This window comes from Neurospora tetraspora, assembly GCF_033439725.1.
Source record: "Neurospora tetraspora strain CBS 560.94 chromosome Unknown B0H65scaffold_11, whole genome shotgun sequence".
Taxonomy (NCBI): Eukaryota; Fungi; Ascomycota; class Sordariomycetes; order Sordariales; family Sordariaceae; genus Neurospora; species Neurospora tetraspora.
The window spans coordinates 541374-569369 of NW_026944393.1; the positions used below are offsets into that span (position 1 = coordinate 541374).

General features: G+C 39.4%; 5 protein-coding genes across 5 annotated transcripts; 1 reads left to right on the forward strand and 4 right to left on the reverse strand.

The window, feature by feature from the left end:
- Positions 1 to 15090: 15090 nt before the first annotated feature.
- On the reverse strand, positions 15091 to 16116 carry B0H65DRAFT_566658 (uncharacterized protein; the record flags this gene model as incomplete). The annotated part of the gene is made up of 1 exon (XM_062830333.1): positions 15091 to 16116. The coding sequence occupies one exon, from the start codon at positions 16114 to 16116 to the stop codon at positions 15091 to 15093; it is 1026 nt and encodes a 341-aa protein (XP_062676582.1).
- Positions 16117 to 17094: 978 nt separating this feature from the next.
- On the reverse strand, positions 17095 to 19010 carry B0H65DRAFT_82705 (uncharacterized protein). Its single transcript, XM_062831460.1, has 2 exons — positions 18928 to 19010; positions 17095 to 18875 (listed from the first exon to the last, which is right to left on the reverse strand). Exon 2 carries the CDS (start codon positions 18764 to 18766, stop codon positions 17171 to 17173), a length of 1596 nt encoding a protein of 531 aa, XP_062676583.1. The 5' UTR covers positions 18767 to 18875; positions 18928 to 19010; the 3' UTR covers positions 17095 to 17170.
- A 193-nt stretch (positions 19011 to 19203) lies between these two features.
- Positions 19204 to 19914, reverse strand: B0H65DRAFT_437273 (uncharacterized protein; the record flags this gene model as incomplete). The annotated part of the gene is made up of 1 exon (XM_062825297.1): positions 19204 to 19914. One exon carries the CDS (start codon positions 19912 to 19914, stop codon positions 19204 to 19206), a length of 711 nt encoding a protein of 236 aa, XP_062676584.1.
- A 1332-nt stretch (positions 19915 to 21246) lies between these two features.
- B0H65DRAFT_82711 (aspartic peptidase domain-containing protein) lies at positions 21247 to 22140 on the forward strand. The gene is made up of 2 exons (XM_062831461.1): positions 21247 to 21722; positions 21823 to 22140. The coding sequence occupies exons 1-2, from the start codon at positions 21434 to 21436 to the stop codon at positions 22077 to 22079; spliced, it is 546 nt and encodes a 181-aa protein (XP_062676585.1). The 5' UTR covers positions 21247 to 21433; the 3' UTR covers positions 22080 to 22140.
- Positions 22141 to 22858: 718 nt separating this feature from the next.
- On the reverse strand, positions 22859 to 26821 carry B0H65DRAFT_534931 (uncharacterized protein; the record flags this gene model as incomplete). The annotated part of the gene is given in 3 exon segments (XM_062829017.1): positions 22859 to 24275; positions 24346 to 26451; positions 26463 to 26821. The coding sequence occupies 3 exon segments, from the start codon at positions 26819 to 26821 to the stop codon at positions 22859 to 22861; spliced, it is 3882 nt and encodes a 1293-aa protein (XP_062676586.1).
- Positions 26822 to 27996: the final 1175 nt, after the last annotated feature.

Consider the following 27996-nt stretch of genomic DNA (forward strand, 5'->3'; position numbering starts at 1 on the left):
ACATCGTCTTCCGGCGCGCCGGCAGAATTGGACTGAAGCGCAGCTGTTATATAGGTCTAGGGTAATATTTCAATTAAAAAAATGAAGATTTGGCGGTCTATTTTAAACGTTAAATTAAATTTTAATCTTTCTATAAAACTCTAAGTTGAATTTCAATTACTAATTCAAATTTTGGCGGTTTACTTTAAATGCTAAGTTATATCTCAATCTCATAAAAACGAAGACTTGGCAATCTACCTTAACGCTATATTGAATCTCAATTATAAAAACGAAGATTTGGCGGCCTACTTTAAATACTAAGTTATATTTTAATTTTATTATAAAACTCTCAAGTTCAAATTGAATAAAAAGTGAAATATGAATGAAAATTTACTAAAAAAGAATTTAGGACTTATAGCGCGGACTCTACTCTAAGTTTTTAGAGAACGAGTTTCTTAAGCCTACTCCGAAGGATAGCCCGAGATTAACTTATACCTTAATTTCTTTGCCTTATTGATATTATAGGACTTTTATACATAGATTCCCTAATTCGGTCTCCTTCAATTAGTTACCCCCGCAATTAATATATAGTAATTATAATTAGTATTTTACGGTCGCGTTTATAATTTATATTAAAATTAGTATATTTATTAAAAGGGTATTCGAATTAGTATAAGAGTTTTTTTATTTATTTATTTATTAAAATCTGGGTTTAAGGAATCGAAGTCAGTTAAAAAGTTAAGCGTCGGGTTAGTAGAATCGAAGTTTTCCGGGAATAAAAGCCGATCCGGACTAATCTTATAAGTAAGGGTATAATTTACCCCTATTTAAATTATAGAATTATTATAATTAGTCGTTACTTAGGATTAAGAATAAAATTTATAGGAAGTGAATTTATATAATAGAATTTAATATTAATATAGTAATATAGTAATAATAAAGGTAATAATGCTAAATATGATATTAAAAGTAATAAAATATAAAGTAATAAAATAGAAAGTAATAAAATAGAAAGTAATAATATTAAAAATAGTAATATCGACAATAATATTGAGAATAATAATATTAAAAGTAATAATATTAAAAATAGTATTAAAGGTAGATAATAATATTAAAAGTAGTATTAAGTAATAATATTGAAAGTATTAGTATTAAAAGTAATAATATTAAAAGTAATAATATTAAAAATAGTAATATTAAAAATGGTATTAAAGGTGGAGAGTAATATCGAAGGTAGTATTGGAGAATAATATCGACGGTAATATTAAGAATAATAATATTAAAGGTGGAGAGTAATATTGAAAGTAGTATTGAGTGATGATATTGAAGGTATTAATATTAAAAGTAATATTGAAGGTAACGATAATAAAGATAATAATATTAAAAATAATAATATCGAAGATGGGATTAGTTAAGGTAAAGTATATTATAGTAAAAAGAACGATATATATATGGTAGAGATAGTAAAATTAGTATTGTAGCCCGAAGGTAAAGTACAGTAAAGCTGGGTATTATTAATATCCTTATTATCCTTATTATTATTATTATTTTCGTTATTTTTATCTTCGTCCTTATTATTATTATTATCCTTATTATTAATTACAGTCGAAGATAAAGGTATTAGGTCTAACGCTACCCCTCTTACCGAAGGTATATTTACCCTTATCGAAGGTACAATTAATAGCTTTATTTAAATTATTTTTCTTTTTCTCTTCCTTCTTCTTTTTATCCTTCTCCTTTTCCAACTCTTTAATCCTCGCCTTTATTTTAAGAAAATAGTTATCGACGATATAGTAGTTGGGGTAACCGTTAAGGATAAAAATAGGGGTAGAGATAGGAAAGGCCGGAGGGACGGGGTAATTTATAAAAGTAAGGGTAGGAGTAGGGAGGGCCGGGGGGACGGGATAATTAGAATAACCGGTAAAGGTTTAGAAAGGGTAGGCTAAAGTAATAGTAATAGAATTATTAAAATTCGGAATAACGGGGCGGTTATAGACTAGGGAAGTAGGACGACGGGTAATATTATTACGGACCCGCGGGATTATAGGGGTTTCTTTACTAAATATATAATCGAGGGAACCTTCATAAAAATAGGAACGTTAAATAATATTTATAATTAATATATAAATATAAAAATAGATAAAATATTTATTTGGGGACAATTCTTTACTTCTCTATACGACTTATAAGGTAAATAGTATTATATATATCGTTACATTATTTGCGAATACTATTATCAGCGGGGACCTCGCTATTAGAAATTTTTATTAAACCCTATAGAATAAAGTAGACGATATATATTTTAGTACAACCGGGGAAATAAGGGACTTTATCCTTAATATAAACGAAATACTTTTTACTTTTACCCTTGTTACTTTCAATATAATAATACTTATTTTTTATATAATAAAAGTACAAGCTAATATACAATATACTATATAGTTTATTATTATTATTATTATTATTATTATTATTATTATTATTATTAGTATTATTATTATTATTATTATTATTATTATTATTATTAATATTATTATTATCCTCTTTATTATCTTCGTCGGGGGTATTATTAGGGAGGGCAATATCGCTAGCGTTATCCTTAGCGTCGTTAGTATTTTAAATATTATAATTAATATATTAAATTACATAATATATTATTAAATATTATATAAACGTATAATCTTCTTCTTCTTTACTAAAAGGGTAGTAATTTCGGCGCATTTCTTATTACGCGAAGGGAAATAAACGCCGGGCGGGGGGACGGGCAATTAAAATTCGCAATTAAAAATAACCGGAATAACCATAATAGCGGGCGTATTAAGGCGGCGGCGTTTAAAGGTAGCGGGGACGGGGGTAAGCAATTAACTAAAATTAGGGATAAAATTAATAAATAGAATGAAAGGTTTAAAAGATATTATATTTATATAACGATTATTAAATAAATAAATTAATTTAAGAAAGAAGGAAGAAGAAGGAAGGGAAGGGAGAAGGTTAGAATAATTTTAAATAATAAGTAAAATATATCGCTAACGAAGGTACGGGCACGGACTATAAAGTACGAAGGTAGGTAGTTATTAAAGTAAATAATTACCTAATCGGTATTTACCAAATAATTACAGTAATAAGGATTAAATAATAAATTTATAAACTACTTATTAAAATATATAGCCCGCCAAACAGACTATATACGGCCGAATCGTTTCTAAATAATTAAATAATTTAAATATCCTATTCTAAATCGAACCTTATATTTATACTAGTTAAAGCCTCCTCTCCTTCTTCTTCTTCCGTTCCATATTATCGGTCAACGTTCGGTTATGAGTAGTTTTAATACTATATTTTAATATATTACCCCCTTCGTAAGAAGGAAATTAATACGCTCTTTTTATTTATTAATCCCTTTTCCCGCCTTTAATACTTCTTCTAAAGAAGAAGTTAATACCATTCATTTATCCATTAAGGAGGTTTAGGAACATATAATTTATATCGTCGTCGTTGCTAATTAGAAGGGAAATTAAATATACGTTAAGAGAGATCTCCCTCCTTTTACGAAGAAGAAATTAATATACCCTTTTTATTCGTACATAATTTATATTATCGTTATTATTAATTAAAGGGGAGATTAGATATACGTTAGAAAGGAACTCCTTACATACCCAATAGAATATATATTAGGATAATTTAAGGAAATTCTAATCGAAGCGAAAAATAGAGGCTATAAAATAATACCCTCTATAGTAAATAAATAATAAAAATAGTTAACGGTATTGAAATTATACCTATAGAGAAGATAAAAATTTATTAATTATTATTATAAATAATTTTATGGACGACATATTTCTAATTATAAATAACGTCATAGTTTAATAATTAGTAAATATATATATTAATTGCCTTATTAGGCATAAAATACCCCGTAAGTAAAGCTTTTATAGCATTATTATTTACGTTAATTTTATAATACACTTACATTTTTTATTTGAAGAAATATTTATTTATTCTAGGGAATATTCCTACAACTATATTTTAGCGATTATAGTCCGAATAGACCCAATGGATAGCGTATACCCCGACTAGAACATTAAGAAAATTTAAAATAATACCCTCTAATTCCTTTAATTTAAGGATTATTTCCAGCGTTTTAAAAGTATTAGGCTTTTTTAGGAGTTCGGTAGCCGCCTTTTCATAGAAATTATAATCCGAATTAACCCGGTAGATAAATTAACTATTAATTGGATTTGGAAATAAAGTATTTATAATTATTTTGCGGTTTAATAAATTAGGTAAATATTATACATATAGAAAAATAGTAAATATATTTAAGAATATTATTAAAGAAGGAGTAATAGAGAGCCTAAATAATGCTTTTTCTATTATTAAAGGGGAAGGGGTATTAATAAATTAATATACGTAAATATTACGGTTAGCCTTTTCGTTAAACGAATTAAATAGTAAAAATTACAGTTAGTTTTTCTATTGAACGAACCGAATAATAAAGACTACTCGAAATTAATAGTCTTAATAATTAATTTATACTATGGCGGTAATAGTCAATGAAATTATTATAAGTCGGTTAGCGTATTAAGATTTAGAACGTTTATTATAATATTTATTATAAAAAGAGATAGAAATAATAATAGATAGCCGAATTGGCGCTATTAATAATAGAATTAAACGAAGTAACGTTATTAATTGTAGATATTAAAGAATTAATATTATTAGTAACAAAGTTAAATAAATTAGTAATATATTTATTTATATTATTATTTAAATCTACGTCCTAGCGAATTATAATTTCGATTTTATTAATTTAGTTGGATTAAGTAAAAATAGTACCGGAAAAGGTTATTCCGAAATTAATCCCAACGCGCTCTTTATAAAATAAATTATACTTAGGCCGTCCGTCGGTTACTTTACCGCAGTTAATATAATTAAATTAAGATTCATTAAAATTTAATTTCCATAGGTTAAAATTTATTAATTTAATTAAATTAGGTAAAAGTAATACTGGAAAAGGTTATTCCGAAATTAATCCCGAAGATGATAATTTTTTGAAAATTAGCCACTTTATTTGTGGCTTTTAATTTGGGCCTTTAATAATTAGAATAATTTTTTAACGTTTAGGGTTTGGGATTTTAAGCGGTATTAGTATACGCTTGGCTACTCTAATAGGTTAAATACGTATTAGTATTAGGAGCGTTTAAAATTTATCTAGGATTGGGGTTTAGTTTAAAAAGTAAAATATATAAATTAGCTAATATAAAAGAAAGAAAAGCCATTATTTATAACATATAAGTAAACAGGAAATAGAAATCGGCCGACGTTTATATAGGAACGGGTATTAACTATATACGAGCGAAGCCGGCTAAATAGAACCGAAGTGCTTAAAATTAATAGTAGAATTATATTTCCGTTATAAGAATAGGAGTAAGAGTAGGAGTAAGAATAGGAATAGGAATAGGAGGTAGTATCCGTTAGGGCTACCTTCGAACAATGTTAATATAGCGCTTAAGCTAGGCCTTATTACTTTTTATATATATAGTATTAATACTAAAAGGATAGTCGAATATAGTGCTTTATAACGTTTTTACCTTTAAAATAGCTATATATATTAAATTAGGTATAAAATCGTCCTTGGATATATCAAAAATAGCGATATTTATAGTTGTACCTAGCAACTTATATATTATAATAGTATAAGCGATAGTAATTAGGAATTACTTCTTAATATAGAAAGTAAATCCTTTTATATACTTTCGAATGAAACGGAATATAAGTACGATCTTAGTATTAAGGCCTTTATATTCAAAATAGGCCGGGCTATTATAAATAGGGAAATATATTAATAGTATATGAGGCGGGACTTTTCGAGGTTTAATACCTTAACGCTATATAATGTTGTAAATAGTGCTAATAGTACTATTAACTAAGCCTTTTTTAATTTATATATTTTCTATAAGTATGATTTTAATATTAATAATTAAGGGGAATTGTTTATAAAAATTGCTTACTTTATTAGATTTTACTCTATTAGTTTTATTATTAGTATAATTAACATATATTTATATATACGGTATCCCGAATCTTTCTAAATAATTAAGGTTGTATTCCTTAATTTTATCGTTAGTTAGGTATATACATAAGGCATTTTTAAAATAGTTGAGATTTTATTCTTTTTTTAGTAGTTTTATCTTTACCTATGTAGATAGGAGATCCTAATATTCCCTTATTAGCCGAGTATATTATAGACCTTTAAGTACGTTTTTAAATATTATTTATTCGTTATTACTCTATTAAATAATTTATTATAGTTCGATAGTATAATTAAAAGACTGGTATATAAACCTTCTAAATATTTCTTCTAGGATAAAGTAGTCGTTGGGTTTTATATTAATTAAAGCCTTCTTTGTAATAGGAGGTAATTAATAGAAATCCCCGATTAAAAGAAAATTCCGGCCGCTAAAGAATTTATTATTATAGTCCGGAAAACTTTATTAGAGGCGTTGGTTTATATAATATATTATTTTAAGCCTAATTATAGACTTCGTATTGATAATAAAGTATTATAGATGACGAAATTATAATTATCAAGATGCGAGGTTATTAGGAGATAAATTTAGTAAGGTTATACTATTCTTAGTAATAGGAAGATGAAGAAGCGAGTATAGTATAGAGTTATTGATATTATTAGCCGTTATATTAGTAGGAGTAATATGTATAACGATAGAAGGTTTGTTGTGAGTAATAATTAATTCTTTAAGCTAGGTAGAAAGTAGGCGAATAATATGTGATTTGCTAGTGTTACTTTTATTATTAAATTATATTTTAAGAGGTTAGAGGTTATTATTATAAAGAACCGTTTAATAATAGTCCATAAATATATCGTAAACGAACTATTATTCGGGGTTAAGGTTATTTATAATACTATTCGTTATTTCTTTCGTTTCGAATATATTAGGATTATCGATCTTTATAAACTTCTAAAAGTCTTGGGCATTTGTTATAAAGCTGTTATATAATTAATAATAGGCTTTTTAATTGTATTCGAAATCAATAGGACGATGGCTAAATATATTAATATTTTCGTCCGCGCTTATAGGCCGACCCGGGGCTTCCTAAACTATACGTATTTAATTATTTTATTGTATATCTTCTTTTGGTAGAATAATTTCAATATCGTTTTCGGGTATTAGTTTAAGAGAAAGTCTTTTCGCACTGCCACGATTGTCTTCAGATACTGTTATCTAAAATTGAACCAAGTATAATTTAGCCAAACTTACGTCTACGAATACAATAGTAGGGTTAGCAAATTTGTTAATTTTAATTTCATATTACTAAGGCAACATCCCCCTCATAGCCCTTTATATCCCCACGGTATAAGCAAAAGTTTAATGTTAAAAGTTAATTAGGCTTATCTTTATTGTTCTTTACATTACCAAGGCTACAGAAGGTATATAATGACAATATGAGTAGCCTTTAGTAGAGGAAAAAAAGACGAAAATTCCAAGCCCCTTTATAAATTATAGGCCTTTAGTTTGGTAGAGTTACTTTGGAAAGCATTTTAGATAACAGTGTCTGAAGACAATCGTGGCAGTGCGAAAAGACTTTCTCTAGTTTAAAAGCTTTGTTATAGTAATCGTTATTATAGTTATATATTTTTCGATACTGGTTATATATTTTAAATTACGAAGTATATTCTACCTTATCGATTGATTTTAAATTACTGTTTATATTATAGGGATGATAGAGGGCTAATTTAATACGATAAAAATTTTAATAATTAATTATAGTTATATTCCTCTTATATTGTAGTATATATTTGAAAATCCACGGTTCTTTATAGAAATGCTATAGCCGAATAGATTAATGCGTATAAATATAGAATTAGAAATACGTTAATTCAGCGAATTAGGAATTACGTTATAGATATTTATTATATTAGGTAAAGTAATTGCAGACTTCGTTATCAATATTTATAGTAAAGTGGTTCTAATCTTCTTAGGGACGATAGTCTATTAATTATACTATACGTATACCTTCGTATAGAAGTAAACTAAGAAAATAATAATAAACTTCTTAGGTAGATTAATTCTATTTAGTAATTAGTTTATTTATTAGTTTAGTAGCGAAAAATATTAACGGTTTAGTATTAGAAATACGAGGAAGAATTTGAGCCGCCAATTATTAATAAGATAGCGATTTAATTTCGGCCTTAGAATAATATTTGACAATATAATAAAATACGGCTTAAATATTAGTACAAAGCGATACGTCGGTATTAGTTAATTAATTTAATAATATAGTAGGGTTCTAATTATTAATATTAATATTATTACGTATAATATTAAATATATTATAAAGGGGGTTGAATTTACGGGTAATATATAGACGGTCGTATATATTGTACGGAAAATTGAAGTAGTATATAAATTTTATAATTATTAAACCGTCTAAAAGTTTGCAGCGTTATAGATAATATATAGGATTATATTAATACTTCTATATATAATTAATTATACGAAATAGTATAGTAAAGGTAGGTTATTTATATTCGTTTATATGGATAGTAAATATATCGCCTTTAATTTGAATTATAGAGGCCGGTCTATAGGGCTCCGGATTTATAACTATAACGTAAATTCCTTAGAAAATAATAAAAGCGTCCTTACTTTCTAATATTTTTAAATTCTAATATAAGTACGCCTTTATATTAATATAGGCCATAAATATAGGGATTGCCGCGAGGTTACTATTTATACCGGTCCTAATAATTAATAATATAGAATTTTAGAATAAGAATTTTACTACGGAATATTTTATATTTTTTTAAAAAATACTATATACTAATTATTAGATTATTATAAAAATTTTCCTATATAGTCCTTTTACGTTCGCGTTCGCTACCGTTAAGCTACTTATTATACCGGGGTATAAATTTAATTAATAATTTTTAATATAAATGAGCCAGTATAAAAGTAAGAAAAAGAGATAATATACTGAATCTATAAATATATACTTTTAGAACTTATTTTTTAACTTCTTTGTAGGGCCGAATACTACGTAGAGAATTTATATACTTTATAATAAATTTTAAAATAAATTTAGCTAATTTATACAGCCCTTAAATACGGCCTTGAATTCTTTCAAGCGGATAGTACTTTGGCTTAAGTTATAATAAACGTAAAAAGAGTTTTTTTAATTAATTTAATTCCGTATTAGGGTATTAAAAGCAATAAAGCGAAACCGGGTATAGTAAATAAAGTGGTTATCCTTCTATTTTATAGTATATTCAATATATTCCGTATATAATATTTAATATAATCGTTGGGTTATAAAATCTATTTTCCCTTAGGGGTATAGGGTATGGAATACTTATAAGAATAATAATTATAATCAGTTAAATTCATTTAGGGGGGTAGGCTAGGCGAAGGGCAGTATTTCTATATAATTATAGACCTAGCCCTATTTATTATAGTCTAATTATATTAGTTCGGGTTTAAAAGTTACTAAGTTAAATAGGAAACCGAAATTGGAAGGTAGAAGATTTAGACTAGATATTGGGCCGGCGGGAATTAGAGGACCGGCCGGAATATTTAGAATAACGTTTAAAGCCGAGTTTAAACTATAAACGGGGCCGAAATTAATATAATAAAGAGGTGGTTATTTAAATCATTATACTTACTTCTAATTATTCAATGAGTCTATAAATTAGTTAAATTAGGCTCAGTTAATTTTAAAATTTGATATAGCGGTAATATTTTTATCTTGAATATTATTGATATTATCGTCCTCATTAATTTTAACACTTTTTTTTAACTTCTTAAATATTTAATCGATCGAAGATATTACTATTCTCCAGAAATTAGGAAAGGCGGATAGGGTTAACAACGCTATCCCGGTAGCTAGGATAATTCGTTTTTAAGTAATTTAATTAGATTTATATATTACGTCTATTAATAAAGTAATTTCGACAAAATTACCATTATATTTATTTTCAATCGCTTATATTCTAGGGGTAAAGTATAATAATATCTAGCTTTTTAAATAGAAGGGCTAGCCGATTATATATTATACTAATATTTCGAAGAAAGTTAATAATATAGTTACAGTAGCGATATTAAATTCCCCGAATTAGATAAATATTAATATAAATATAGACCCGGGTAATTAATTACTCCTGGATATATATAAATATTAATAAGCCGGGATTAATATTACTAAAATGTATAAGATTTTTAACAAAATAATAAAGGATATCCCCGGGTCTTCCCTTTTTATACTGATTAATATAATATTTATATATATTGTATATAACTTATAAATCTAATTATTGTTTTTTTTTTTTTAATATAGATTATATTCTTTATATTCAATAGTGAATATTATATTATTAAATTTATTTATATAGCCTTCGTTAGCCAGTTTAATTACTTTCTATTAGAGGTTAGGGTTATAATTAATTATAAAGGGGGAACGCTGTTCTTAAATTAGAAGGGGGGATTAAGAAGAAATATATACTTTCAATTAATAGAATCTTTTAATTAGGGTTAAAGAATAATAAACTCCGGTTAAGTTATATTAGGATTAGGTATAGCGGGCATTCTAAATATATTTAGAGAAGGACCTCGAAGACGTAACGGCGTTAATATTTAAAATGAAGTAAAGGGGAACGATAATAAAATATTTAATAATAATAAGAAATTATTATTAATATTAGCGAAATTAGTATTACTTCGATGGTTATTGTTTTTATTATTTTTATATTTATATTAATATTAATCATCCTAAAAGTATTTTAAATATTAAACTATTTTATTACTATAAGTATTTATAAATTCCTTACGTTATTATCTATTCATATAATATTGATAAAAGACCTGTTTTATAACAATTATTAATTTAGATATAAAATATTAGGGTAGTCGACTATATATAACCGAACCCGGGTTTAAAGAACCGTTAACGGGATTAATATACTAGATTCCTTATTTAATTCGAAGATTGTATTTACGTAGTAGATATAAAAGTTTATGAAGTCTAAATTTTAATATCGGACGTCCCTTAGACGGGTAATATTATAATTATAATAGTTAAAATAAATTGGACTTCCGTTATTATAATAACCGTCTTTAATAATTACTTTAAAATTAGCCGAGGTTAATACTAATATATTAGGGGACGATAATATAATAGCCGGTAAAATACGTAATATCCAAAGGGAGGGCGTAAAAGTAATAACCTTTTGATTATTAAAATAGCAACGGCGTTAATAATCCTTATAAATTCTTTTACGGGTTCGTTAGGCTTCTATAGTAGGGGGTAAATCCTATAAATTTATACCTCGCTATAGAAAGGAAGGAATTAACGTACGTAGACTTAGCGTATATAGTTAGCTATTAATAATAATATTCTATATTAATTATTAAAGTAAAATAATAACCGTAGGTGCTAGGGATTATAAACGGCGTATTATCAACGCTATAAGAATTTAAGCTTCCGGAATAAATATTAGTATAATAAATATATTAAGTACGGGAACGGTTAAGTCCCAGTCTATTATAACCGAATCATTACGAATCAAATTTATAGCTCGGAGTAGATTTATTTTACGCTTTCCCTAAATATTATAATAATTAAAATATTATTAGACTAATTAATTTAAATTCTTTTTCTTAGTAAATTCGGGTAAAGGGAGGTCTTTTCTATAAATTCTATATTATTACAATTCCGGCTCTTCTTCTTCATTATTTTGAGGGCGTTACTTAAATAGCAGAAGAGGAGGAGACGAAGCTATATTTAAAAATTACAATATATAAACGTTAAAATTAATTAATATTAGGGGATATTATACAGTTATATAAAATATTATAAATAATTAAAATAAATTAGTTAAAAGTAAATTAATTAAAAGTACTCATGGAAATTGGAGTATTAATAGAAATTAATTAAAAGTAGATAAATTACTAAAAGCGGTATCGTTTAAGATCAATCGCTTATATATAAACGAAGTCGATTACGCGCGACCGATTATCGATTGTCGGGTATTTATTAATTAATTAATTTAAGAATGCGATAGATTAGGGATTATTTAAAGTTTGTAAACGGGGTTGTAAAAAAGGGATAGTTGATTAGGGAGAAATGATAACGTTTGTACGAAAGAGAAGCCGGGTTTGTAGATTTTAATAAATAACAGAGATTTTAGGAAAAGATTTGTAAATTAGATTTATTAGGGAGCTAGCCCCCCGGGACCCTCCGTACAAGGGTTAGAGTAATAATACTAAGAGGCTAGCCCTTTAAGACCCTCTATATAAAAGGGTTAGGGTAATAATACCCGGGGGCTAGCCCCCCGGGACCCCCCGTTCCCGGGGAAAACCCCCGGACCCCCGTAGTATATACGGACTATAAAATTCTAACTAATCCAAGGAACGGATTACCCAATCTACGGACCAATTACAATACGAAGAATCTACAAGGGTCTACCCCTATTAGAAAGAAGCTCCGCTATATGCTCGCTCACTTCGTATTAAAATACTTCTTTCCCTAGACTATATAACGGCTGCGCTTCAATTAAACGAGTAATATTCTTATAATATTTATATAGTATTACAGCTCTATAAGGTTCTATACGGTTCTATAAGGCTCAATCAAGCCTCTTACTCTATAACCAGGGGATTCTTCTAATTACTACCCGGTTATATTCTATATAAATTAGGGTCTTCTATACAATTTTCTAACGGGTAAATCCACCTCTCCTCTTTATTTATTACCTCCTTTTCCCTCTTTCTAATTACTACCTACTTCTTCTACTCCGCTATAGTATAATTTAAAGTAATAAAGTATTCCTTTTTAATATTATCCCTATTAATAAAATTTAGTAATAAATTTAACGGTAAATTCGGCTCTAATTCTAGAGTAGAGCGCTTACAGGAAGTATATATTAGGCGGCTAAAGGAAGCGGTTAGAATTAAAATCTTACTTCCCCCCTCCTTACTTAATCTCCTAAATTTACCCTTCTTACGTTTCGGCGCCTAATTTACCTATTAGGTATTATTATTAATAATAATACAATCCTTATTATTAACCGCTTTTCGCTCGTTAGCCGCTGCTGTTTTATTAACTTCTTTATTAATTTTATTTAATACTTTTAAACTAAATTAAAAAATTTCGATTCAAAAATAATTACATTTTATAACGCTAAATATATAATTACCTCTCCTAATTCGAATTATATTACGAGGACCCTTCCTATTAAGCGAAGCAGGCTTTAATATAATTACTTTATTATTAAACGGACTATACTAATTTTTAGGGCGCCCTTTAAAAACCGCTTTTATTATAAATACTATACGAAGGTAATAATTTGTATTATCGAAAGCTTCCTCTAAATATTAAAAAAAAATTATAATCGGCGGTATTAATTAAAGCCTTTTTATGATAGTCTTTATTGTACCACTTTAATAATTCGTATACGCAAGGTAGCCTATACTAAATTATAAAAGTACCGTTATAAATAAGCAAATTTTGGGGGTAAACATTTTTCGTGGTTCGTATAGCGTTAGAAGCCTTCCTATATTCCTTTATAAATAAATTTAACCCCTATTTAGTAATTTAGAGCTCACAATTACCTAATTAATTGACTTTAAAATAATCGCGGCGAACCCGGGAATTAGAAGCAACAATACCCTCTTTATACGAATTGTACCGCTTTTTAATAATTATTTTAATCGTATAATATATTTTATTAAAACTTATACGTACTAATAATCCTTCTGCTTTAATACTAACGTTAGTTGATTTGTTTGGGAAAATTATTTTATAATTATAATTAGGGAGCCGTTTAGTATATTAATTAACTTAATCTGTTTTATAGGGTATAAATTCGTTATTAATATATTTGACTAATCTTAATTAAGTATTTTTAAAGTTGGTATTTATAAAGCGTTTAACCTTATTAAAATTGTATAAATCGTTACTAAGTATGATATATTATTAGTATATAAAGAAAATAATCCTTATTTATACAACCTAGGCGGAAGGGAACTTATTTAAACCCGTATTCTAATAGCCGTGCGGACCTTCTAATACATTCGCTAAAGCTCTTTGAAATTTATAATATTTGGGTCGAAATCATTATTATGGTTTTGCCGGGGTTAAATAAATTAAGGGGGTTAAGAGGAAGGTTAAGAAGAAAGTTAAATCGATTAAATTAACTATAACCAATTTAATTAGGACCCGCCGCGCCCTTTCTAAGAGTTGCGCGTACCCCTCTAATTGCTACCCTTCTTTATCTTTACCTGCTTCTCCCCTTTCCAATATTTCTTAATAATAATAATAACGTTATTATTACAATATTATATATACCGTTAACGCTTTATTAATTTAGGGTGGTATGCCTTATAATTTTTGCGCTGATTTTTTTCACGATTTTTCTACAATGCCCTTTATTCAGAAGCATAGTTACAAGACTAAAAGGAACTGGTTAGCTGATATTGATTAGGGATTATAGGAAAGATTGGGAGATTGACAGATGGTTGATCGTATAGATTATTTAGATAGATAATCATTTATTTATAATTGATAAATAAGATTAAATAAGCTATCGATAGAAAGAAAGGAAGGTAATGAAAAGAAAAGGGGATTAATACGAAGAAAAAGATTATAAGAGAGATAAAAATAAGGAAGTAATAATATTCTTTTTAAATATACTTTAATATACTTTGGTTAAATATTTTAAATCGCCTTTCGTTATTTCTTTGCGTAAAATATTTAATTAATTATTTTATTAATAATTAAGCATTTTCTTAATCTTTTGCTTCTCTATTAAGGAGAAGGCCACCTTTATTTATTGATTATCGAATAGTAAATTTTATATTTATTCATTCTTTAAATTTTGAAGTTATTCGCGACCTATTCGTTCACTCTCTTTAACCCTCCTCTCTCTAAACCTTAAACTTTACCCTTTCTATCCACAATTAGCGCCAACCACTTCGTCTACTTAAATTATAACTTCCAATAGTATAGCCCTAATCAGCTATTTACAATAAGTTTTTATTATAGTATGTGGTTGGTTTTGTGTTGTGTTATTGTGTTGTTTTGGCCCATTTTATTATACTATCGAAAATAATATTTAGCGTAATAATAAATTAGGGGATGAGAACCGGTGGGTACGTCAAACCCGAAGAGAAAGGACAGTTCCAGGTCCCGCTGGTCGGTGTTACATATGTCTCCCTGGAAGTCGGCGTTGGAGGCGTGGATGTACCGTCTGATGCGGCTGTAGCCGTGGGGGGTTTGATACCAGCTTCTGTCTTTGGCGCAGTTGTACCCTGGGGATAAGGGGTGGTAGGGAGACGAGAGGGTGAAATCCTCGGTGAAGAGAGGATATGACCAAGCGGAGAGGAGATCCGGAGAGATGCGTGAGCGGGCGACGGAGAGAACGAGGTTGATCCATTCGTAACCCGAAAAAGTGTCGGGGTGTCGGGAGGAGAGGGTGGTAAAGATCGGGCAGGTGCAATCTGTTTCTTTCATGTTGTCGACGCCGTCGGCGGAGGCCGTGGAGGAGGAGAGGAATGCGCCCGCCCCGTCAGATAACAACTGGCCGAGGTTAAACAGCCAGAACTCAATCTGCCCGCCTCTAGGTCTGACGAGGTCGTAACCCGTAAACCGGCTCCAGCACATATGCTTCATCTTCTTCCCCAGCGCATAGCGGTCGGTGCCATGTTGGGACTTGGAAGCGTCGTACCGGTCCGGTCTTGCGCGGCCGCGGTAAGCAGTCATGGCCGCGACACTAGAAACGATTTCGTCCCACTCGCGGTCAATCGTGAGGCGCCTAGCAGCAGGCTGGAAGACCATATCCACCTCCCCCTCGGAGAGATCCAGTCCGAAGGCGTTGTCTGCGGTGATTCCTAGTGCCGCAAGTTGGGCGTCGAGACGCGTATGTGCGGGGCGGAGACGGTCATCGGGGGAAAGCCGGTTCCAAGCTAAGCCGGAGGCTGAGGCGGTTTTAATGTAGGACTCGCAACAGCGGGTTTTGCAGGGCGTGCAGATGTCGCGGTTGGGGCGGATGTAATCTTTAAGGAGAAGGATATAAACTTGCGGGTCGTCGGAGAGGTAGTTGAAGATGGGACTTCCTCCTATCATTTTGGCGGTTGCGATTGAGTGATTGAGTTTTTGGTGGTTGTGGGGAAGCGTATAAATAGTATGGTTATGATGATCATGGGGAATATTTATATTTTGAAGGCACGGCCTTGGATCAAGACAGTAGCTCGCATTGCCCCATCTCAGGCATGCCTGTCTTGTTCCCCTTCACACATGTGAATCATGCCCGTCTGACCAAGCTTGCGGGCTCGTCATCGACTGTTTGTTGTATCCCCCATGGGACGGAATGGTGATCCCATATCGAAGGAACCAACAACTACATGTACTCCTCGCCGGGCGGCTGGAGGTGAGTGTTGCTTAGGTAATGATACAGATAGTTAGCAGAATAAAGTAGGGGTACAGCCATATCTGGGAAATTGATGGCCGTCGTTGATGGTAGTGATATTGATGGGTGGTGATGGTGATTGTTGCAAGAGGAAAGTTGGGAGACGTCGAACTTCGGCTTCTGCATTTTATCAACCCCGCTTCTCTCCCACTCTCTGTTCTTCTCCCTCTTTTTCTCCCTCTTCTTCTTCCCCTCCTTTCTTCCGTTTCTCTCTCTGCTTCTCCCCATCTTCCCTTTCTCACTCGTCGTGCCTTCCTAGATTTGAAGTTTTTCATCATTCTTCAAGGTCTTGCAGCGGCCCAGAGAGCTTGTAGAGTTGTAGCGTGCTATCCCGGCCCAACGGTTAGGTATTCTCAATGCTTGAGACTGTGAGACATATCGACGGTTCGTAGCGTTGTAAAATTATCTGAGATATATCAACCGTAAAACGCTTCCTTAGATCCCCGGTGATGACGTTTACATGTTATCGACAGTACCGTATGTTGACATGTCGCGATGCATCCAATCTCAGGGACAATAATCCGACTCTAGCTTCCATTCGCAAATCTACCTCAAAGTAAATAGATCAACGCTACCTCTTTGGTTCCCATCCTACCAGAACAAGCAATCCACAGCCTATTCCTTCTTCATCATTTTTCAGCTTTCCAACCTTTTGAATCCCTAGCCCGAAGGAAACCCTGTAAATCCCTTCTACTGCCTACCTCTACCTACCTACTCTTCTAACTCCCACCCGAAAACCCCACCCTCCCAATCAAACACCTGTCTCATCATATGCTGAGGCCCCCATCTCATGTTGCGATCCTCATAATCCGCTCCGCTTTCCCAATCGATCGTTCCGTGCCTGATCGTCCATCCCTGCGCCTTCGATGACGGTCGAAAGTCAAACCCGTTTGTATCGTGGGCGCCTTCGTTTCTGCACAAGCGTGGCTGGCGGAAGGGCTTTACGCCGACGGCGGTGTTTTGGTTTTGGTCGAGGGGGATCTCCAGGAGCAAGCATCTGTTACGGAAGTATTCGCGGTGGGCAGTGTCGAAGAGAGATTTGACTGGCGGGAGAGGCGGGGGAGGTTGGGTGTGGGAGGAGGAGTGGGCGAAGCGGCAGGGTGGGAAAGTGTCGAGGTGAATGTCTCTGAATTGGGAGTTGATGGAAGTGGAGTTGGAGGGAGTGCCGGTGAGGAGGAGAAAGCCGGGGCGAAGGGAGTCTGGAGGATGTGTGGGGTCGGCAGCGGGGGCAGGGTCGGAGTCGGGACTGGCAGGTTCACCGGGACTTGGAACCGAAGAAATATCACCACTAGCAGTACCCCCTCCATTCTCCTCATGCTCTTCGTGCTTGTCGTGCTCCTCGTGGCCCAAAAGTGTTATTTGACTCACAGACCAATCCCAAACCACGTCAGCAAGCTGAGGAACGTCTACCACGTTATTCCTCTTGTGCACTTGATCTTCTTGCCAGCTTGTATCCGCTTGGCAGTCGTAACCCGGGCACAGCGGACGATATGGGGCTGAAGAACTGAGAAGTTCCTCGTCGTTCAAGGGTTGTGACCATGCTTCGAGAAGGGCTGGCTCTATCCGTTTTTGGGCGGTGTGGAGAACCACATTGATCCATTCGTAGCCGGTGTGTGCATCGGGATGTTTTTCATTGAGAATGGAGAAGATGGGGCAGGTGCAGAGGGCGGTGTTGGCTGGCTGGGGCTCAGATGAGCAGGACGGATCGCGATACTCGTCTCCACTCACACGGAGAGAGGATGAGGAGAGATAGACGTCCGCGCCATCGGATAAGAGTTGGCCGAGGTTCCAAAGCCAATTGGACATCAAGTCCACTGACGGCTTATGCTTGACTAGTTCCTGGGTTGTGAACTGGGGGCAAGCCATCCAAAGGACCTTTTTCCCCAGCTTGTACTGGTCAAACGGGTCGTCAGCACGATCTGGTCTGCCCATCCCTCTGTAGGCAGTCATCGCTGCAAAGGCCTCGACCACTAGGAACCAGTTTGCATTTAGCGTTAGACGGCGGACGGCGGGTTGGAAGATTTGATCGATTTCGTCTTCGGACAGATCCACACCATATCTGTTGGCTGCGGAAATGCCCAAGTTAGCTAGCTGGGCGTCGAGGAGACTATGCGCGGGACGAGGCCGTTCGTCCGGGGAAAGGCGGTTCCACCCGAGGTCCGGGGCGGAGGCGGTCTTGATGAAGTTATCGAGACAGCGGACTTTGCAGTTGGTGCAGATATCGGTGCAGGGACGGATGTAATCCTTGAGGAAGAGGAGGTAGCCTTGGGGGTCATCGGAGAGGTAGGGAAAGGTTGATGAGGCCATGGTGAATGAATGTATTTGATCGGTGGTATGACTAGGTACCTACGGTTCGTTGAATGGTGGTCGACGGGGATATGCAGAACAAGTCGAGCTACAGGGCTATTGCTGGCGACTATTTATACTTAGAAAGCAGCTCGAGATTGGCGGTAGGACTTGTCACTTACTGGTAGGTTGGTTGAGGGTATTCATCGGTGTGAAATATCCGTTGTTGTGAGCTTGACCTTGACTCCAGAAACCTCTTCCATGGGACCGAACCTCGACGCATCAAGCATGGCCGTGATTCCTCAGGCGTGGTGAAGATCGTTCGCCTGTTCCATTCGCACAATACCGTACCTGGCAGCTTGTGTGCTTGATCCATCGCCATGGCTCGTCATCGTGAACAAGCTATTTCGAGCCCCGACAAGTGCATTGACCCAAGATGCCTCCCGTCCACCTCCAGCTCAAGCCTCCTCCACGTCCTTCCCTTCCAGCGCCCTCTTACCTCTCCCCTCAAAACCCTCCAAAATTGTCTCCCTCTGCTCCTTCGTAGTGAAAACTAACTTCAACTCCTCCTTCTCTCCCCTCTCCCCCTCAATAACCATCACTCCCGCCCTACACTCCTCCTCCGTCGCCCACACAAACCTCACATGCTCATTCGGATCAATCACCACCTTTGGCAATCCCTTCCACTTCCCATCCACCTTCCCATCTCCCTCTCCTTCCTCGTCCCCAACACCAGACCCCTCATCAACCTCCACCTCCACACTAACCTTCAACACCACTTTCCCACTCCTCGTCAAAAACACCTGCGGCTTTTCCTCTCCACCAACCTGACAAACCATCCTCTTCGGCACCAGCCCCGCCTCCTCCCACATCTCCCTCGCTACACCATGAAGAAACGACTCGTCTTCGGGATCGCACGCGCCGCCGGGGATCTCCCACCGCAAGGGCATGGAGTCGTGCGGGGCGCGTTGGAGGAGGAGGATGCGGTCTACGGCGTCGGGCGCGGAGTTGGAGAAGACGAGGGCTCCGCCGGCGAGGCCTTGGGGTTTGATGCTGCCTTTGAGAGGGGTGGAGAGGAAGTGGGTGATGGGGTGGTTGAGGTGTGTGGCGGAGGGGGAGATGGTGAATGTGAAGCCGCCTTGTGGAGGGGGGCCGGGGAGGGGTGCCATGGCTGACGTTCTAGAGTGTGTTGGCGACAAAGGAAGGACCTGGGCGTTTTCAGATTTTGATGATTGCGCGGCTTGAAGGCGTGTTGAAGTGGAAGATTGAAGCTGACGTGGGTTGTTTGTCGTTGGGCGTCGTCATCGCTAAGAGCGGAAGAGGCCCCGGCAGGCAGCAATGGCAGCCCAAAATTGTTAGTGCAACCCCGCGACCCGCTATTGATGACGCTATTGATACCTGAATAATCCGCGCCCAATGTTTACTTTTCACTTTTCAACTCCCTTCTTTCTCAGCCTCATGCCATCGTCTGCTCAACGGAAGCTTGGTTTCAACACTGTTGAACTTCCTCCATGTCTCGGGGCTTCCGTACTTTTACATGCCTACAATTTTATTGAAAAGGGCAACAACGCTTTGTTCCTTGCGCCGGCAATGTCATCAGCCATTGACACTTGAAAAGACCCCCAAAGACAGCGCATTCACCAAAGCGTGCCTATCATGTCTTCTACCCGCTCCCTCAAAGGAGACAATGTTTACATTTGCCAACATCCTCCAAATATCCCAACGTCGACAAATCCGTATCGCCACAGCAACCGCTAACAATTTCACCCAGGACCACAATGTCAAGATGAGGGAGTCCAGTCCCTGAAACAAGGGGGTCATCAGCGTCACAACCGCCTCTGATTCGTTCGCACTGACGCACCGTTCATCTCAGGGGAGACTCCTTGGCTGCCACGATAGCGTACCACTGTTGGCCCCAAACCCCTGGATTCCATGTTTGATCTCTGCTCGACTGCGCTCTGGTGGTGTCGCACCTATTGGGCGAATGTGACAGTATCGGGGATTTGAGGGTTGGCTGAAGCATCTGTCACGCGATTTGACAGTTCGTGTCGAATTGGGGTTGATGATGTTGCGGTTGAGATGGATTGGGGATGCCTAGTGGTATTGACGACGAGATATCCGATGAGATTCCGGATATGAACCAGCTGCGTCACATATGGATGGTACTCCAGTCCATCGGCTGTCAATTTCATTCAGGTAGCAGACCAATGTGGTATTCTCAACCCTAACTCTCGGCATCCGGTAGACGGGAGGCGGTCCTCCACCCACCTCACACAATCCCATGGTACCAAACATAGCATGAAGATTCATCATCTCGTATCGTGAACTTCTTTCATTGTCTTCCTTTCACTTTTCCACTTTGTTTTCTTTCCTTCTTCAATTCCCATTCCTCTCTTTCTTTTCTGGTCACGATACCTCTTCCCGTTTGTTGACCCGGGACCGGGCCGGAGTGGAGCGGACATCTCAACCTCATCCCGTCACGACCGCAATCGATGATCAATATTCTTGGTTGAGCTTTTCATTCACTTGATCATAGTACGCAGGTCGTTACTCACAGTCTTTTCGGAATTTCCTTCTGTTTCATACTCTGATCAAGATCGGCCTCTCTTTCCTTCTTTCTCATACAATCTTTGATATAGCCCATGCCAACCGTGTTGCGATAACCCTTATACGCAATCGGCTGCCGACATGGCGGCTTTTCCTTTCTTATCAGCAGCCTCTCTTGTGCTTCTTCAGCTGGCATTACAATGTTCGGCCCAACGTCTGAATCTTACCGGGCCATTCCACCTCACCAACCACACGTCCAGCCAGAACCTCACAGCTCACACACAGCTGCCTCTCAACCTCACCACCCACACCCCCGGTGATGGCTGCGTCCACCTCCCCATCATCCACTCCACCAACGTCGACCACTTTGCCCGCCGCGGCATCCAACTCGCTCTCAACAACCGGTCTGACGTAGCTTACTACGCCCAACGTATGTCTTCCCCCATTGCATGATGTGCCTCTTCTCCCATACCATTTGAACTTGCTCCCCTTCACATGCTCATGTCCACTAACACCCCCAACAACAATAGTCGAAATCGGCACCCCCCCACAAACAGTCTACACCCAACTCGACACGGGCTCCTTCGAGCTCTGGGTAAACCCGGACTGCGCCACCGTCTCCCCCTCCGACTCTTCCTTCTGCCAACACATCGGGCACTACAACTCGTCTGCCTCCTCCACTGCCACCGCCCTCGGCACCAACAAAACCTTGCGTTATGGCATTGGCTCCGCCAACATCGGGCATTCAAGAAATGGGGCCGCCGACGGGTTTTTTAAGTGCGTATAATAGATAGATAGACCTGGGTAAAATAAAGCGTACCTAATGCTACCTACTCTTATCCCCGACAAAACATTTTCATCCATCCCGGAGGACACAAAATCTGGTGGTTAGACAAACTTCTAGTTTAGTTATGTTATAGAGATGGGACGTATATAGCGGCCGTTGTAAGACGTAGGTACAAGATACGTTCTTGGATGAATTGTAAGGAGAGAGCGACCAAGATGTACATACGTTCTAAGTACACCAAATAGGTACTGAGAGCTGTTAGAATTTGAACCCGTCCCGGGCATTCTAGGAACGACGTGTGCCAACACAACCGACCAAAATGAACTGCTTCTAGTTCTTGTTCATACCAACAACATCCGGTGACATTAGATGCTTCTCTTCTTTTCTCTTATCTGCGTGGCTAAGGTACTACCTAATTATATAACAATGAATTTGAAGTCCATAGAAACATCGGATCCCAAACGACATGGCATAACATAACATTGCTAAACATGCTGGACATGCAATGATGATGAACATGAATCAATCCTTCGTAGAAAATGCTGAGCTGAAAAATGCAGAACGCCTAGCCTTCCTTTGCGCCCAGTCAACTTTTGATCTGTGACCGGCGTGCGTGGGTATTAATATTCGCCTGCCCTCCCATCTAGCAGCTGTCTCTGACCTCTCTTCGGTACTGCCCTTCGTCCATTATCTCCCCCATCAGCTCTTCGTCGTCTTTCCTCTCCTACTTCCTCTTTCCCTCTTCATCCATCCCTCAACACCTCCTCCCTTTACACCCCTCATTGCGCCTTAGCCTTCCCCTTCCCCTTATTCCCCCTTCCAATCGTCCCCATCCTCTTCACCTCCCTCATCTTCCTCGCCAAACTCGCCCTCCGCCCCACATGCACCTCCTCCTCACTCCGATCCACGCGGAAACTGAAATCCACTACTCCCACGAGACTAATAACCGCCTTCACCAGCCCCTCGAGATCATCGCACACGAGGCCCGTGCACACTTGGAGAACAGCAAACTCTGCGTAACCTGGTTCGTCTTGGAGCAGGCCTTCGAGAAGGGATTGGTTCGTTTGTTGCACTGAACGAGCACGGCTCTGAGCCCTCGAGTGCGCCCGCGATGGAGCGCGCGAGTGAGCGCGAGAGTGAGGAGGCGAAAACGCCCTGGGTCTCGAAAATGATGGGTTGCGGCTGTGAGTGGGCGAATGACCCTGCAGCCCCGGAGGGAAGGAAAAGGCAAGATGGGCAGAGCCCGAAGGGGAGGTGGCGGGTGATTGAGCAGGAGAGTTGGCGTTAGGGTTGTTGCCGTGGGAGAGAGAGTGGTGGGTATCGTGACCGTGCGAGGAGAGGTGGCTGATTTCGTACTTGACGTGCTCGTAGTCGTCTTCGCCGGAGCGCGAGTCCATCAACTTAAATGGCTCTGGCTCGTTGTAGACGTCGTCGTCGTCGTCTTCGGAGTCGGATTCGGATTCGGCGCCGGATGCGTAAGGGCTTGCGGGGTGGCTGCGTAGTGGACTGGTTGTTCCGAGGCGGATTAGGCGGCGGGTAATTTCGTAGGGGCGCGGGAGGGGCATGAATGGTGGGAGACTTTGGCCGGAGAGTAAGGAGTTGGAGAGCAGAGTCAAGGTCGACAAGATAGTATGATGCGTCGGCTCAAGCGTCATGACTAGTTCCGCAACCTGATTATCCCACTTGGGGTACACGGCCACCGACGACGCGCGCGGGCTGGCGATCTGGTTTTTCGAAACATACGGCTTTATCTTGGTTGGAGCATGGATCGGGTTCGTAATTGTGTAGCTCATAAGCGTCAGATAGGCCACGATGCGATTACTCCTGAGAATAATTTCATCGTACACTTCCCTAGGAAACCTGCCACCAATTGTGGGTTCCCACTTCTGCCACTCCGAGTGCTGAGACATGGAAGGGATGAGCATCATCAGCTTGCCGAAGATCTTGGATCGGAATTTGAAGAGCTGGTGGGCGGGGGTTCCCTTAATGTTGACGTCGCCTGCTTGGTCGGAGAGCTTGGTTTGTAGGGTGGAGTTGATGATAGACGAATAGTTGGCAACGAGGTAGAGGGTTGCTGAAAGGTCACGGCGGAGCCAGGTCCGATCGGTTAGTGGCGAGGGGAAGATGGTCCAGATGAAGGCGACGAGACAGCCGCCAGCGACGCAAGCGAGGCGGTAGGGGCCCAGGAGGTAGATTCTGGGGACTCTGTTAGCGATGACTTGAGCGAAGAGAGGCTCGAGAGAGGTAAGAAACATGGACAACTCACTCGTATACAGGTTGCCCCGTTCTCTCGGCTGCCGCCCTTCCAATCATGCCCACCTGCAACTCATACCCGATAATCATGACCTGCGTCACAACGGTAATCATAACCGCCGGCATAAACCGGGGATACTTCAAAAAGAAGTAGTAACACAGGAAGATACTCAAAAATAAAAAGACAATGACACCCGGCGGGTGTCCATCAACGATATACCACACGATCAGTGACAAAACCATGCCCACCACCGTACCACATGTACGGCAGATGAAGCCAAACAGCGACTGACCAGAGGTCATGGTCATGCCGATGGCTACCATGATCATAGCCCAGACTAGGCGCTGCTCGCGGAAGAAGGCTTGGGTTTCTTTGAGGTAGGCGACGATACCGATGGACATGGTGGCGCAAGCGACGCGGAAGCCGAAAACGGATTCTTCTGACCCGAAAAACTTGTCGATCTTGCGGAGGCGGTTGCCGAAGCGTTCCCACGCTGTAGCGGGCGGGAGGTGTTCGGGATCCTTCTTCCTGTTGTTGAAACCATCGCCAAAGCTCACAATGGTGTTGCTGCTTTCCGAGAGGTCAGGCGATCCCTCGGCTGTTGAGTCCTCATTCCGCAAAACAGCAAGGAACCACTTCTCCAATCTCCTGAAACCTGGCATGATTAACCGCTTGCGCGACATGGTCCCGTCTTCGACCTTGGAATCGGCGTACGCAGCGAACTCGTAGACGGCGTTGCCCGAGGCGTGCATGAGGTTTTCCATGTACAGCAGAATGTTGAGCTGGGCTTGGTCGCGCTTTTGGCGCTCGAGAGGGACTTGGTCGTGGGCTGTGAAGCCTTCTTCGTCGTAGACGAGACCCTTTTCCTTGACCCAAATCTTCAAAAGCTCACCCTTCTTGGCGTAGAAGGCTGTCATCTTTTCATGAATGACCTGAGCATATCCCAAATCGCCAGGCTGGAGCGGCTGACCGGCCTTTTCCTCGATGTCGGCAGTTTTGGATTTCTTGGGGCGCGGGGTGAGGTCCAACTGGAGGGCGGCGTGTTGGAGACCTTTGTCGATGGCTTCGGAGAGGATTTCGAAGGGCTCGTGCATCTGCTTCATTACTTCGTTCCATACTCGCTTTTCGATCTCCTTCTCGGCTACCACCTCGGGTGGCGTGTCTTCTTCCGTGTACCACCCCTGGGTCTCGGAGACGCGCTTGAAAATGTCGATGATGGTGGTCATACCCAAAACAGGAATGTACACATTCCTCAACAGCGTAAACATGTGGCTGAGATCTGTGGCGTCCAGCCTTCCCCAGGCAATATCTCTTTTCGCAAATCCCATATCGGCATGCAACTTTCCGGAGAGCTCTCGTAGGGCAGCGGCCGTCTCGGCCAACGCCCTCGCGGCCTTGGCCTCCTTGGTGATCCTTGGCTTTATATTCGCTTTCTTGGCCTTTTTGGCCTCCTTCCTCGCCCAGGTATCAGTTCTCGTAGCAGGCGCGAACATATCCTCCGACTCGAGACTGGCCAGGTAAGCCTTTTGCAGGGAAGCCGTCTTTCTCAGCAGGCCCATGGCGCCAGCAAACTCCTTGAAAACGACCAGGCGGCTGCTGACGGGGAAGACGAGGAGGTTGACAGCCAGGGCAATAGCCAAAGCGAGCAACATGGCTGTCGCCAGCTGCTGGACAAAGTGCTTGGCGGCGGTCATGGTGGTCATGATGGGGCCGGAAGTGGCGGCGATGTTGACCAAGATACTGTAAACAATGATGGGGAGGTTAAAGGCCGGCATCTTTGCTCTCACCACGTTTCCCACCCAGATATTGAAGAACAGCCAAACGGCACACACAGCAGACTGGCTCGAGTTGTAAGTCGGGGACGGGGAAAGCGGGGCGTCTTGGGGTGTGGTATGTTGGCGGGCTTTGACGGCGGTGAACAGGGCGAGCATGGAGATGGCGGAGCCGAAGCAGACGGCGACAAGGTTGAGGACCATGTTCATGAGGAATTTTCCGCGGGGGAGGATGGCAATGGCCATGACGGAGATGATGGGAACGAGGTAGCCCACGGTGCCGAAGTAGATGGCGATCGAGTGGGCCTGGCACATGGCGATGCCGATTGTAGGGGGAAGGGAGCCTCTGTGTTGGACCGGATGGTGTTAGTATTTGGTCTTATGAGCCATGGGCCAACGTACTTGAACATCATGAGGACTGTTGGCACATCGAGACCCAGCTTCGCAGCTATGGCGGCCAGCTTGCCGGGCTTGGTTGGCTTTTGCGGGACTGGATTTGGGGCGGCATTTGTTACGTTGGTCGGGACGCGCATGTCATCGTCGGTGTCGCTATCGGTGTCGGTGGTGAGGCCATCGTCGTCGTCGTCTGGCAGTGGTGGTGTTGGTGGTGGTTCGTGTTCGTGTTGCTGTTGTCGCGAAGTGAGGGTGTCTATCGAGTTGTTGTGGTCGCGTGTCTGTCGCCGCCTCGGGTCGTTGGCATCCTGTTGTTCTGCCATGGCGACCTAGCGACTGTCGACTTGTCGCGACTTGGTTGTGTTGAACTTGGGGAAGATCAGACGGTGTTTGTGGATTCTTTCGTCGCAACTTTCTGCAGGGACAGTGACATGGGCGTGGAGTCGTGACTCGGAGATACTCGGGTGGGTACGAGTCCTGGAGGCCCAATTCTTTTCTGGGGCAATTGTATGCTCCCAATTGGCCTTTTGAGATGGAAACCAGATGCCGATGAGATGGGATTGGGATGGACCGGACAAGATCAAGAATCCGTCGCCATGTCGATCTTTTTCATAATTGTTAGTGTATCCTCCATCGGGAACTATCCAATGGGTCACCCGGGGCCTTGCGGTGCAAAAAAGTGCGTCATTGGGCAGGAACAATGCGGTGCATCTGCAGTGGGGTATCCCTGTAACGCTACAGTGCTTCTAGGGGCCCTGGGGCCTCGGCGTCCACTCACCGCTGCCACACAGATCGATCACTGGCAGCGCTTTGAAGCCCCCGCATCTTTCATCACCACCTATCCATCTGGAATTCCAACACATTACCCAATTACCACCGTGTTCCTGAGCGACAACCACAGACGACGCGCAGTCTTTCCCCGGATACCTCGACGACGGCGACTGTTCCAAACACCACGACTCGTCCTTGTCGCCCAGCTTTAATACGCGTAGCGCGCCGATTGATCAGCGCCTCCTGAGCTAGCAAACTCTGTCCCAGGGTGCTTGGGTATCCCTACGAAGCCTGGTAGATAACGTCCCTGGCCTACGACGGGTCAAGAAACTCCAGACGAACGAAACACAAGAGATGGCAGATTACAAAGCCGGGGGGCCGGAACGGCAGTCGTTGGGTTGAGTTTCAGATTGCGGTCTCGGAGCTTGTCCGACTCTCCGACTCTCCGGACTACGTACCCCATCTCCACGGGTCTTCCCTGGTGCTGCCAGGGGCCGTGTTACATATATCAGATCTGATCGGGAATATATCGGTCCGGGACGGGGGACTGACTGAGTCATGACCGAATGCGGAATGACGGGTAGCTAGCTCAGCCGGCTTGGAGCAGTGGAGGTGACTCTCAGATTCAGACTCAGACTCAGGGACTTGGGCGTCGTGCGGACTTGGCACACGCTTTGCTTTTCTAGCTCCTCTTAGGGGAGATAAGAAAAAAGGCTCGAAGAAAAGA